The following is a 14,985-nucleotide window of genomic DNA, read 5'->3' on the forward strand; positions in this document are numbered from 1 at the left end:
TCTCGACCATCTCCACTTTAGTACCATTGTTACAAACTGGGGCAGGTAGTTTGCATCTTGAGTATTGTGTACAGTTTTGATCTCCCCATTACAGAAAACACGTGGACGCATTGGAGAGGGTGCAGAAGAGGTTTACCAGCATGCTGTCTGGATTAGAAGGTATTAGCGAGAAGGAGAAATTGGACAAACTTGAATTTTTTCTCTGGAGCATCAGAGACTGAGGGAAGACCTGATCAAAGTATGTAAAAGTATGAGAGGCATAGAAGGGTAGACAATAACAGCTTTTATTCCCAGGATGGACATGCCAATGATTAGAGGGCATAGATTTAAAGTGAGAAGGGCAAAATTTAAAGAAGATATTCGGGGAAAGTTTTTTTAACAGAGTAGTGGGTGCCTGGAACACGCTGTCATAGTGGAGGCAGACATGATAGTGGCATCTCAGAGACGTTTAGATAAGCACATGGAAATTCAGGGAATGGATATGGATCATGTGCAGTCAGATGAGACTAGTTTTACCTGGCATCATGTTCGGCACAGACATTCTCGGCATAAGGGCCTGTTCCTTTGTAATACGGCTCTATATTTTATATTTTGGCTTGCCATTACTTGAGATCTGATCATGATGACATTGCTGTGGTGTTAACTGCAAACTTGTAAATGGAGTTAGAGCAGAATTTGGCTGCATAGTCGTGAGTGTATGTGGAATATGGTAGGGAGTTGAGAACACAGTATTGCAGGAGACTGGTGTTGAGAACTATCATATAGGATGTTTTGTCAGCTATCCTTATTGGTTGCTGTCTTTGGGTCAGGAGGTCCACAATCCAGTTGCAAATGGGGTGCTGAGTCCTAGCTCCAGGAGTTTGGAGATTAGTTTGGCTGGAATTATGGTGTTGAAGGTAAAGCTATAGTCAATGAATAGGTTTCCTTGTTATGCAGATGTTTGGAAGACCGGTTAGATAGCGTTTACTGTAGATCTGTGGCAGTGGATCAAAGCTATCTGGAGTTGATGTGCACCATGAGCCAACCTCTTTATCAGGTCCGTATCCAAACTCTGCTGCCCGTCACAGCACAAGGGAAAGTAATTAAGCTGATGTTCTTTGAGCTCTTTAGGAGAGGGTCAAGCTTCAAGTAGAAACTTTAATATAGTCATTTAAAGGCACAAAAATACATTGGATAAATTCAATTACTATTGTGAAATTGCCTAATTCATTAACATTTTATCCTATTCAAAATAATACGTAATGATTTTCGTTCCTGAGTTATAGAAGTGTCATCTGATTTTTTTCTCGGTCCCCTGCAAGCATTTGAGTGATTCACCAGATTAAAGTGTGTTATGATCATGTGCTATAATTAGACTTGCTCGTTCTATCATACAGTAGTGTGCTGTTGAACATCTCAAAGATTATAAATAAGGGTGACAGGCATTGAAATTCAAATAAGGAATGTTTAAATAATAGCATGATTTTGAGGAAAGAAACTGAATGCACATATTTTTAATCATATGAAGTTTAAAGTCAACATTAAAGTCACATTTTAGATTTTTGATTTCTAATGAGGATACACGTTGTTGTTAAATTCAATGACATTTAAAGTAATAGAACAATGTAATAGTACAACACGGGAACAGGCCCTTTAGCCTGCAATGTTTGAGCTGACCATGATACCAATCTAAACTAATCCTATCTGCCTGCACATGCTTCATATCCCTCCATACCCTGCGTGGTCATGTGTCTGTCTAAATGCTTCTTGAACATTGTTAACGTATCTGCTTCTACCATATCCTCTGGCAGCATGTTCCAGGCATCTATGATCTGTTGTGTGTAAAAAAATCATGTCTTGTAAATCTCTTTTAAACCTTTTCTCTCTCACCTTAAACATGTGCTCTCTGTATTTGACGTTTTCACCCTGGGAAAAGTTTTCTGATTAACTACCTGTCGATGTCTCTACGAGTCCTGTCATTTACTATATATTTGACTTCCCAAACTGCATAACCTCACACTGTCCAGATTAAGGTATCACAAAATGCTGGAGTAACCCAGCAGGTCAGGCAGCATCTCGGAGAGAAGGAATGGGTGACGTTTTGGGTGGAGACCCTTCTTCAGACTGAAGAAGGGTCTCGACCCGAAACGTCACCCATTCCTTTTCTCCTAGACACATCAGTCTGAAGAAGGGTCTCGACCCGAAACGTCACCCATTCCTTCTCTCCTATATGCTGCCTGACCTGCTGAGTTACTCCAGTATTTTGTGATATCTTCGATTTGTACCAGCATCTGCAGTTATTTTCCTACACTGTCTAGATTAACTCCACCTGCCTTTTCTCTGCTCAAATGTCCCAATTATCTCTATCCTTTGACAATCTTCCTCACTATTGACAACTGCATCAACTGATTAATTCAACGATAAAATAGAATGTGCATTTAATGTTCCATAGGTTAATCTCAGTCATTCACTTAATAGGGCTATGGGAAAATACCAGATTATATCATCAAGCGGACTGAAGAGGAGAAGAAAGCCCAAGAAGAATATAATGCCTATGTTAAAGAGCGTATTCAGCAAGGCGCCATGAAAATGTTATCTGAAGAGGAGCGAAACAATGTGTTAATGGTATGAAGCAATTATATGTTTTTAATTATTTACTGATAAAGATCAAACTTCCGGATAACATCTGGAAATATGAGGGAAACGAAGGATCAAACATACAAAGATTCCCGACCGAAACGTCGCATTTGTTACCAGTCGTATGTGCCTCTCAGTTTTGTGCCATTACCAGATTTTGAAATGGTGCTCCAAAGAACTAAGACCAATTCATTAACGTATATTACAATAAATAATGTGTAGGAAGGAACTGCAAATGCTGGTGTAATCCGAAAATAGACACAAAAAGTTGGAGTAACTCAGCGGGACAGGCAGCATCTCTGGAGAGAAGGAATGGGTGACGTTTTAGGTCGAGACCCGTCTTCGGACTGAAAGTCACAGGAAAGGGACACTTCAGACAGAAAGGCACGGTCTCCTACATTGTCAGAGTGAGGCTAAATGCAAATTGGAGGAACAGCATCTCATATTTCGCTTGGGCAGCTTCCAGCCCAGTGGTATTAATCTTGATTTCTCTAACTTCAAGTAACCCCGGCATTCCCTCTCTCTATCCCTCCCCCACCCAACTCGCACCAGCTTCTCGGTTTCACCCAACAAACAGCTAACAATGGCCTGTTTCCTTTATCGTTGTTACTTTTTCCTTTATCGTCGTTACTTTTTTTCATTCATTGTTCTTATTATTTTGTGTCATCACACAACTGTTTGCCAATAGCGAGCAAATTTTAGTGCCACATCGTTGGCCTCTGCAAGATCCTTTGCAGTGCATGTGTCATGCAGCATGTCACAGCTCAGGAGATGTTCCATAGTCTGGAGGCCCCGTCCGCACTCACAATCTGCCGCATCTTCAGTATATCCCCACTTCAGCATGTTCGATTTGCTCCTCCCCATACCTGTCTGCAGTCTGTTGAGACTGTGCCAGGTTATCCATGGTTGGTCAGAACCTGGTGGGAGGTTCTCAGAGGGATCGATTGCCATGTGAATGTCTTCCGGAGATTTCTCTAGTCTCTCTTCCCAGAATTTGAGCCTTCTGGACGATGCACTGCAGTCCAGGGGATGGACAGAAGAGAGGAAACTTCTGCGTGATTTCAAATGCTGAGGTAGCAAAGGGTGGTCATGTAGGGGGTGTCTTTCATCCTCTGATTGTCTAAGGTGTTCATTTTGACTGGCTACAGCTCTTCTGATTCCAGGAGGTGCAATGGCAGAGAGTAGGTAGATGTTGTCAGTCTTGGTAGGTTTCATGCATCCACTGATGCATCCATTCATTGTTCTTTATTCTCTACATCATCATCTATATCTCTCATTTCCCTTCTTGTGACTTTCAGTCTGAAGAAGGGTCTCAACCCGAAACGTCGCCCATTCCTTCTCTCCAGAGATGCTGCCAGTCCCATTGAGTTACTCCAGCTTTTTGTGTCTATTTTACAAAAAGCAATGGGCCTATCACTGGCTCCTGGGGAACTGCACTGTACATTTCTTTACAGAATACTTGCTTGTGGTCATATTTCATTGTTTGCTATCTGCTATGCAGTTCAAACTGTTACCTTAACTTGTTCAGTTTTCACTTTCTCTTCCGCCCTTTTCCTCTGCATATTGATCTCCTGCTTATGTCTCTTCCTTTGAGGAATAGTTTAATTAATGTGGACATTTTTTTTCATATTGATATTTTGCTGTGTCATAAAATGTCATGATTGCTGTGGAATAAGAAGAGATCATTGATAGATACACCTCTTGATGGTTCTGAACACATCATCAGTGATGTAACCTGGGGTCATTGGGTGTTTCGGGTCTTTCAACATCAGACGCCCTCGCCCGGGCGACCCAGCCGTAGTTGATCAGACCACGACGTGTTCAGGTGGCATTCACTCCTCCCCATGGACCTCCTCTCCTGATCCAGAGCCATCTCGAGGGTTTCTCTGCTGCCTCTGTGATGTTCTTGATGACTCTTCTCTCCATTCCAGCGATGCCCAGTGCACTCAAGGCCTTATAGAGCAATTGCCCTGCAAAACCTCTACAGCCAACCTCGATGGGCATACACCTTGTCTTCCAGCCCTGCTAACGGCAGTCTATGACCAGCTCTTTGTATTTGGTCTTCTTTCTCTCGTGGGCTTCCTCCAGACGGTCCTCCCACGGCATTGTCAGTTCCAACAAGACGATGTTTTTGGTTGCCTCTGAGACCAGGATGATGTCCTGGTCACAAAATGTCATGAATGCTGTGCAATAAGAAGAGATCAGAATAAAAGTGTGGCAGGAAGAGTTATTCATATTCTGTCTCTGGAAGCTGTAGTACATAGGGCATTCACAAATTGGCTTCAGTTATTTGGAGACAACATTGGACTTTGAAGCCATCTGAATTGCAAAACAAAGATCAAGGAAATACTTTTTGTCTGTTGTGTTGCTGAATTCATAATCTGGTCTACAAGCTCCAGTTAATTTTGCAAGAAAGGGACTTGCATTAGTTTTTAATAACTCCAGTAAAGAGTCAGCAAAATTATTTAATTGCAGTGCAGTTTTTATTTCCAAAGGTGCATTTCACTAGCTTGGGTAGATAATTGGCTCACAAAGTTTTAACATCAAGAGCTGACCTCCTCAGTGCTATGCCATAGTTGTCCACTCATTGGAGAATGTTGAATGGTCGGTAATTTAATTTTGAATGCCAGTTAATATGTTGATGCCAATGTAGTTTAAGAAATACTGTTTTAATTTAAAACTGATAGCACAATATTGATTTGTTTGCTTTTCTATTTCTGGTAACTTTTCAGGGACTAAAGCAAAACTGGGAGGAACTGAATCATTCATTTCAAGGTCTTTCAATATTGATAGATACTGTTTCCAAGCAAAACCATAAAGAAAGACTTGAGACCAAAATGAAAAAACTAGAGCAAGACATTGACCTGATTGAGAGGCACAAATTTATATACATTCCACAACAGTAAATACCTTATTAAACATATTACATATGTTTTGGAAAATGTAAACTGTATTATAAAATGCACCTTGTAACCATTTGAATCTAGTAATTTCTCATATAATATGTCTATAGTTATCATATTTAGAGGATGTGTGTATGAAAGTGCAAAAATTGAGAATTCAAATGTATTATTAGCACAAAATTTGGGGGGGTTTCAACAATTCTTTTAAGGTAACAAGAAAACAATATTTTGTATTGTATAAACATTTTGTATCAATAATATTGATTTTTCTGAGAAGCTATTAGTGGGTTAAAATCTATCATTTCAGATTTCCTAATGGATTAAAATTTACACTTAGGAAGTTACCATGTCACAGGATAAGGAAAATGGTTGATCAATAAATCAGTTAGAGAATGTCTACAACAAGGCACTGGAAAAGACCACAAGACTCTGGCAAGGATATCTTTGTAAAACAACACCTCAAGATATAAATTGGCATGCAAAGATAGTGAGCCATTGCAGAGAAACACTAAGAAGACATTAAATTGAAAACATTGCAAATGTATTCTGCATCCATTGAAGATGAACAAAATAATCTGCAGGAAGAAAATTCCCTTCAATAGATTTCCTAGTTGTAGTCCATATCGCTCATGTGAAAAGGCAAATCTTACAAAGTAGCTGGTAGATTATGACAATAAATTGTGAACTTATTTGAAAAGCCCATTTGTGGATTCAAGATCTTTCACGGAAATTTGAACACCAAATTTAGATTACCAGTTCAGTATCATTCTGGGTGAACACTAAGCTATACACAGCATCTCTTTAAAATGATACTTTAAACAGAGACTTACATTGACCTCAGTTGGACATTCAAGTATTTATTCATATTAAAAAGATCAATGAGTTCCTCCTTGTACAAATTTATGCCTCAACTGCCATTGTTTGAGTAAAAAGATTGCCATCGTCACAATGGTGCTCATAGGACCTCATCCGGTGAAATTTAGGATGCTACATTCCCTACCCAACAACAGTAACAATAGTTCAAAGGTACACCATTAGCACTAAAGCTCTTGAAAGCAGCACAAAGGTGTGAACACCATTGTTCAAACATAAAGGGAATAAAATGCAAAGTGTGGTTATTTGATCACTGACCCTGAAAGCTTGACTCACACCTTGAGTGAGGGGAAATTAAGGAGAACTCTGATCTAAGGCAAGATGGTCAGCTTGTCAGCTGGCCTGAATTATGTGCTGTACAGGGACTTCCCAGAATCATCCTGTCTCCCTGCAGCTTGCATATGTGGGGAATCTGACATCCAAAGGGTTAAATCACAGGTCTACTCCCAGAGGGTAGTTCGTTTTTCTGGCCCATTCCTGCCTCCATTACACCAGAAGCGGGCAGGTTGGACAGGCGTTATGACAGCCGATAAATAATGTTTTGGTATTTCATCCAGAACCAACATATCCATTTTTGTGTCTGAAAATCCCCCCGCCCCCCCCCCCCCCCCCTCTCCACCCCTCATAACTTGCATTATAATGTCAATGTTTTTTTCAATTACTTTCTTTTGGGTTGCAGTAAAATTTACCTTACCGATATTTATTCATATGGATGTGCACTTGGAGTGGAATCATACCTCAGAGAGTCCTTCACATTGCACAGTCTAGATGGAGCTATCAACCCACGAAAGAAACTTTTGCTAATTTCACTGAATGGCCACCAGAGATTTTGAGGAGGCTCTTAATAAAACTACAGGGAGGAAGGTTGTAGATTTTGTATTTTTCCAGTGTTCAGAATCTACTTCATAGCCAAATTGCATAATTGTAATGTTATTCTGTTCCTGCCATATGAGTACTCACAGAGCCACTAACTTGTTTATTTGAAACACAGGAACCTTGCGTACCCAGGGGAGACTCTTAAGTGAGGATTAACTACACTTTAAGCAAAACATCACTGACTCTTATACTGGGGTAAATTGTACGGTATTTTCAGTGAAATTTGAATGACACAGACAGGGGGAAAAAAGAATACGGCGACATTTATGTGATGCTTTCAATACAAACAAGGTGTCAAAAATGGGAATTTTGTGATACCTACTTTCTCCTCCAGCTTTCAAATTCAACCTGTAATCTAGAATTTCAGAAGTAGCACGACTCGACACGTCCCCCCAGACCATTGCCCTGTCTGGTGGAGCCGTGCGGTGGAATGCAAGGCGAGCCCACCGTCCGACACAGCTCAATACCAAGCGTGGGAAACCTGACAGGAGCACGTCCCCACTATCCTCCCAACGCCGCCTTCCCCAATCCTCACCCATGCCCTTTGAGCTCTAGATGAAGGAGATTTTAAAGTCTTTAATAGGAACTACGCACGCATATTGTTTCTCCAGTATCTTTGCCATCACTGTCAGTGAAACCGTTGTGACAACTCTTATTTCTGACACACTGTCAAATAAATACTATTTTTTTCAATCTCTAAGTCTGAATTTCAGCAAGGGTTATTGGAAATCAGAAGAGAACTCCTACTCTGCCAGAGCAGTCTTCAATATGAGCAGGTGGAAAGAAATGGGTTGTTCATTTCTCTGCGCCTGCTGTCTGACCCGTTTCCAAGGCAGCATAAAACCTACAGGGACATAAGAAATGAGCTCGCTATCACATCTGTCACTGTAACCTAACCCAGAGACAGCATATGATGAGGGTAAGTTGTTTACATTTTTATTTTTCTGAGCACCCCGCCCTGATCAGATGTGAAAATCCCCAATTCCTGTCAATTGCCTCATCTTTAATGTGTGATGGGTAGCCAGTCCGGTGGCGCAGTGTTCGATTGGGATTTAAAAAATGCTTTCCTTAAGCCGGAATCCATTTAGTTCTAGTTTTCATGTCAATACATACAAACCACAAACATTTATAACACAGTGGCAAAACATTCATGCCTAATGTAAATTAAGAACTCCCAAATATGAAAGAGAACTAAATAATGATCAGATTGAATATTGTTCACATGCAGATTGAAAGGGATTGTAAGCTTTTTCTAGGCGTGTTGCAGACATTTTTAAGGCAGAACTGTGAAAAATTGCTTCTCTTCAAAAATATTATTGATACCAGAATGTGTATTTTACAAAAACAAACTTTAATGACTGTACACAACTCTTTTTAACATCACGTAATCGACATAATTTTTCCTTGGACAAAATAAAAACATTTGGTTCTTGGTGTTGGAGTTGATTTATTATTATCATATGTACTGAAATAAAATGAAAAACTTTGTTATGCTATCGAGGTAAATTATTCATGCATGATTATAATTAGGCTTTAGTCAACCTGTCCTCATACTACAAAGAGAATTACCTGAGAGCTAATCCATCTAAAACCCAAGTCTACGCCTTCCACTTGAAGAACAAGTATGCAAATCGAAGGTTGAAGATCACATGGAATGGAGTCAGATTGGAGCACTGTGACAGTCCACTCTATCTCGGTGTGACTCTTGATCGATCTCTGATCACCAAGTTTAAAGGAAAAGTCAGTTCCAGAAATGCTTTTCTTAGCAAGCTGAGTACCTCAAAATGGGGAGCAAATTCTAAAACCATTCGATCAACAGCTCTGGCTCTCTGCTTCTCCACTGCCGAGTATGCCTGCGCAGTATGGGAGTGCTCAGCTCATGCAAGGAAGATTGATCCTGTGCTAAACACAAGCTGTCACTACATCAGTGAATGTATGAAACCTACCAAGACTGACAACATCTACCTACTCTCTGGCATTGCACCTCCTGGAATCAGAAGAGCAATAGCCAGTCAAAAAGAACGCCTCAGACAATCAGAGGATGAAAGACACCCCCTGTATGACCACCCTTTGCTAACTCAGCGTTTGAAATCACACAGAAGTTTCCTCTCTTCTGTCCATCCACTGGACTGCAGTGCATCGGCCAGAAGGCTTAAACTCTGGGAAGAGAGACTAGAGAAATCTCTGGAAAACATTCACATGACAATCGATCCCCCTGAGGAACTCCTACCAGGTCCCGACCAACCGTGGATAACTTGGCGCAGTCTGAACAGACTGCAGACAGGCATGGGGAGGAGCAAATCGAACATGCTGAAGTGGGGATAGACAATAGACAATAGGTGCAGGAGTAGGCCATTCAGCCCTTCGAGCCAGCACCGCCATTCAATGCGATCATGGCTGATCACTCTCAATCAGTACCCCGTTCCTGGCTTCTCCCCGTACCCCCTCACTCCGCTATCCTTAAGAGCTCTATCCAGCTCTCTCTTGAAAGCATCCAACGAACTGGCCTCCACTGCCTTCTGAGGCAGAGAATTCCACACCTTCACCATTCTCTGACTGAAAAAGTTCTTCCTCATCTCCGTTCTAAATGGCCTACCCCTTATTCTTAAACTGTGGCCCCTTATACGGGATATACTGAAGATGCGGCAGACTGCGAGCGCAAGCACATGAGAGCTCCGTTCAAGAGCCTGATAACAAGCTGTTCTTGAATCTGTTGGTATGTTTAGTTTAGTTTAGAGATACAGCGTGGAAACAGCCACTTTGGCCCACCAAGTCAGCACCAACCAGCAATCCCCACACGTTAACACTATCCTACACACATTAGGGACAACTTTATTCTTACACCAAGCCAATTAACCTTCAAACCTGTACGTCTTTGGAATGTGGGAGGAAACCAAAGATCTCGGAGAAAACCCACGCAGGTCACGGGAAGAATGTACAAATTCCGTACAGACAGCACCCGTAGTCGGGATCGAACCCGGGTCTCTGGCGCTGCAAGTGCTGTAAGGCAGCAACTCTACCGCTGCGCCACAGTGCCACAAGCATTAAGCTTTTTTATCTTATGCCCAACGGGAGAGGGAAGAAGGGTAAATGACCAGGGTTGTCCTGGATTACATTGGCTGTTTTACCAAGGCAACGTGATAAGTAGATAGATTCAATGGGTTGGGGGGAGGCTGGTTTATGTGATGTACAGGGCTGCATCCACAACTCTGCAATTTTTTATAGTTTTGGGGAGCATAATTGCCAAACCAAGTTGAGATGCATGGGGATAGGATGCTTTCTATGGTACATCTGCAGAACTTGGAAAGAGTCATTGGAACCGTGCCAAAATCCCTTAGTTATCTGATGAAGTGGAGGCATTGATGTACTTTCTTGGTTGTAATGGCAAGGTGGTTCGACCAAGACGAGTTGTTGGTGATATTTACACCTAAGAACTTCACGTTCTTGGCGATCTCCACTTCAGCATAATGGGTGTGTACTCCACCTGCTTTCTAGCATTGATGACTAGCTCCTTCATTTTGCTGACATTGAGGGAGATGTTGTTATCTTGATACCATGTTATTAAGTTCTCTATCTCGTTCCTGTACACTGTCTCATCATTGTTTGAGATCGGCCTACTTCAGTGGTGTCATAGGGTTACGGATTCATATGGCCAACTTGTATGTGCTGACCAAAATGCCCATCTGACGTCCATTTTGCCAACATTTGGCCATATCTATCTAATCCATTCCTATCCATTTACCTGTTCAAATGTCTTTTAAATGTTGTTTTTGTACCTGCCTCAATCACTTCCACTGGCAGCTTGTTCCATATTCCCGCCACCCTCTAAGTGAAAATATTGCCCCTCAAGTTCCTATTAAATCTTTCCCCTCTCACTTATGTTTTCAGGTTCTTGATTCCCCTTTGGCCACACAGCCATGAGTGTAGAGGGAGTATAGTAAAGGGACTGAGAATGGAGCTTTATGGGGTGCGTTTTGAGAAATATCCAAGATGTTTTGCCAACTATTCTTCCAGAATGTGGCCTAGGACCCAGTTGGGGGTGGTGAGTCTTGGGTGCATGAGTTGTGGATGAGGTTGACTGGAATTATGGTGTTGAATGGGGATGTGTAATTATGTAATTAAGGAATCGGAGTTTGATGTAAGGTGTCTTTGTCATCCATATAATCCGGGCCAGGGAGATGGGTCTGCCATAGTCCCTGGTGCAGTGACAGGTGAATTGCAGTGAATCAGGTTGGCCTAGGAGGCTCAAGTTGATGTGCATCATGACCAGCCTCTCAAAGCACTTCATGATGGTGGAGATCATTAAGGTGTGCCACCTTGATTTTCTTTAGCACTGGGACAACTGAAAACACCTGTCATAATGTAGGTGGGAACCTCAGAATATGAGAGATTGCCAGTGAGGTAATATGTATTCCCAAGACCTAGTGCACTATTTGTCAGTTGAAGTTTGTTGATGTAACTTTAGGTTTACAGCATTGTGGTTTACAGCATTGGTGGGTGTGGCTTTTTTCAAATTGAGAACTTGCGGTTTGAGCATAATTAAATCTATTCCCAACATGTTCATCCATTCCAACATTTGATTGATTTAGTGTTGGTAGCATCTTCAGCAACAACAGCCTCCAATTATATAGCAGCCTTCGTGAAATAAACATCTTAAGGTACTAGGCAGAAAACTAACAATGAGGAACATCTGTGGTTGTTAGGCCAAATAAACAAAAGGTTTGGCAAAGAGGATAAGTCTTAAAGCTCACCTGAAAGATAACAAATCAGAGGTTTATGAAGGAAATTCCAACTCTTGGAGTATTGTCAGCTGAAGGCAAGGCCTCCAAAAGTGGTGCGATAAGTGGCGATCATGAATTAGAGGGGACCAGATATTTTGCAGTAGGGCTGGATGAGATTACAATTGTAGGGAACGACAAGCAAGTGAACGATTTAAAAACAAGAATGAGGATTTTAAAGTCAAGTTAATGCTTAACCTGAAGCTGATGAAGCTCTCAGCGAGGAGTGAATGAATGGGGTGCATGAGGGGATCGACTACAGAGTTTTGAATAATGCTAGATTTACAGAACATAAGAGAAGAAAATCTGTCTAGGAGGGCAGATGAAATAGTTGTCTGGAAATGGCAAAGCCATGGATGAGGGTTTAAGTATTAATTTGCTGAGGTAAGGCTGGAATTTGCCAATGTTCCAGAGGTAGAAATAAACATAGCACAAAAAGTAAGGAAATTTGTGTTTGGTAGATTATTTCTTTGTTGTAACAATGCTTCTTGGCAATAAATCTTATACCGTTGGAAAGCCTGTTTATTTCCCTTTTAAATGGTGCCACATTTGTAAGGAACATGCATTTGTGGGATGAGCAGCAGAGCTGAGTATGTGGGTTGCGCCCATGAAAAATCTGCCAAATCTTCTCTGCCAATGCCAAACATCTTATTCTGCCATTGACTCTTGTTCGGTGTTGTTTGGTGGATTGGATGATTGAAGTCTGAAGAAACAAGACATATTGGCAATTTAACAATTTATTCATTTAATAAACAGGAGCCTCAGTAGCGTGTGGAAGAACCATACACAGCCACAACAGCCTGGCACCTCCTCCTCATGCAGGTCACCAGCCTGGTCACACACTGTTGTGGGATGGCATCCCATTTTTCAACCAGCATTTGTTGCAAGTCAGCCAACGTGGTTGTGTTGGTCACTCTGGCACGAACAGCACGCCCAAGCTGATCCCACAAGTGTTCAATGGGGTTGAGGTCAGGACTGCTGGCAGGCCATTCCATCCTCTCCACTCCCAAATTCTGGAGGTAGTCTCTGAGAAACCCTGCTCTGTGGGGGCGAGCATTGTCATCTTGGAGGATAGAGTTCGGTCCCAGACTGTGGAGATATGGGATTGCCACTGGTTGCAGAATCTCATCTCGATATCTCTCTGCATTGAGATTGCCTCCAATGATGACAAGCCTCGTTTTTCCAGTGAGGGAGATGCCGCCCCACACATCACACTGCCTCCACCAAAAGATGTTACTCTATCGGTGCGGCAATCAGCATAGCGTTCTCCGCGTCTTCTCCACACTTTGACCCTATGATCCAAGTGCCGTAGGCAGAATCTGGACTCATCGCTGAACATAACGTTCCTCCACATGTTCAGGTCCCAGTGCACATGTTGCCGACACCAGCGCAAACGGGCCTGACGGTGAAGGGCAGTCATGGCAGGCCTCCTGGCAGCCCTATGAGACCGGAGATCGGCTGCGTGCAGTCTGTTCCTAATTGTCTGGGCAGAGAGCCGTCGGCCATATCGTCCTGCAAACCTTGACTGCAAATCTGTAGAAGACAGCCTACGGTTCCTAATTGCTGACAGGGTGAGGAAACGGTCTTCTTCGGGTGTCGTCTTCTTGGGACGCCCACTTCGCGGCCTGTCTCTGACATCCCCCGTTATATGGAACTTGGCCTTCACTTTGGAGATGGTACTAGGGCTCACTCCAAATAATGCCGCAACTTGGTTTTGCGGAACACCAGCTTGAAGTTGCCCTATCGCACGGGCCCTATCCAGATCAGTCAAACGTGGCATGCCGATTCTTGGAGCAGACACCTACTGACCACTGTAGCAGGGCCCATGCTCACAGATGCTGCCAATCAGGTGCCAATCAGGCACCTGATTGTCAGCACCTGGTGGTACCAGAAGCTCAAAACAAGAGTCAATAGCAAAAGCAGAATAAGCTGTTTGGCAGTGGCAGAGAAGATTTGGCAAATTTTTCATGGGCGCAACCCATATACTCAGCTCTGCTGCTCATCCCATAAATGCATGTTCCTTACAAATGTGGCACCATTTAAAAGGGGAATAAACAGGCTTTCTAACGGTATAAGATTTATTGCCAAGAAGCATTGTTACAACAAAGAAATAATCTACCAAACACAAATCTCCTTACTTTTTGTGCTATGTTTTATATACTTTATATACTGGGATTTTAAAAGAGTTTGAGAAAATATCTCGCAAAACCACTTCTAAACTGGCTTGTAAATCGATTGTGCCATTATTTTCTACAACAGAGACCAGGAAACCTGGCTAAAAATAGCATGCAACAGTATTGAGGTCATTGACTCTTCTCAAATGTGTGCAGAAGGAAAGAAGTGAATTCTGCAATTGCATTTGCTCAGTAATAAATGGGCCACGTCCGCCTATAAGAATTTTCATTGCTGGCTTGAGAAGATTATGCAACCAATATGGATTTTTTTGAAGATTTTGAAGATCCAACCAAGATGGATTGTTTTGAAGACAGCAAAAATGTAAATAAAGATAGCAAGATATCAACACCTTTAACGTGGTTCCATATGATGATCTGCCTGGTAAAAGGGTTTATTTGAATACTTTGTCCCAGTGGAGATATCTTGTCAGTTAAAGTGAGCTCACAATAGACAACAGACAATAGGTGCAGGAGGAGGCCATTCGGCCCTTTGAGCCAGCACCGCCATTCAATGTGATCATGGCTGATCATTCTCAATCAGTACCCCGTTCCTGCCTTCTCCCCATACCCCCTGACTCGGCTATCCTTAAGAGCTCTATCTAGCTCTCTCTTGAATGCATTCAGAGAATTGGCCTCCACTGCCTTCTGAGGCAGAGAATTCCACAGATTCACAACTCTCTGACTGAAAAAGTTTTTCCTCATCTCAGTTCTAAAAGGCCTACCCCTTATTCTTAAACTGTGGCCCCTTGTTCTGGACTCCCCCAA

General features: G+C 42.2%; 1 protein-coding gene across 3 annotated transcripts in view; it reads left to right on the forward strand.

The window, feature by feature from the left end:
- The window catches only part of enkur (enkurin, TRPC channel interacting protein), a 47,829-nt gene that overhangs the window by 21,073 nt on the left and 11,771 nt on the right, over positions 1-14,985 (forward strand). Inside the window, exons 4-5 of one of the 3 annotated variants that reach the window (XM_078416138.1) lie at positions 2,458-2,604; positions 5,349-8,671. In XM_078416138.1, the coding sequence (XP_078272264.1) occupies positions 2,458-2,604; positions 5,349-5,522 (321 nt within the window). In that variant the 3' untranslated portion in view covers positions 5,523-8,671. Of the gene's footprint in view, positions 1-2,457; positions 2,605-5,348; positions 8,672-14,985 lie in introns of those variants that run through there. The other 2 variants (XM_078416145.1, XM_078416153.1) reach the window with 2 other exon arrangements.

Source organism: Rhinoraja longicauda, chromosome 2 (assembly GCF_053455715.1).
Source record: "Rhinoraja longicauda isolate Sanriku21f chromosome 2, sRhiLon1.1, whole genome shotgun sequence".
Lineage (NCBI taxonomy): Eukaryota > Metazoa > Chordata > Chondrichthyes > Rajiformes > Arhynchobatidae > Rhinoraja > Rhinoraja longicauda.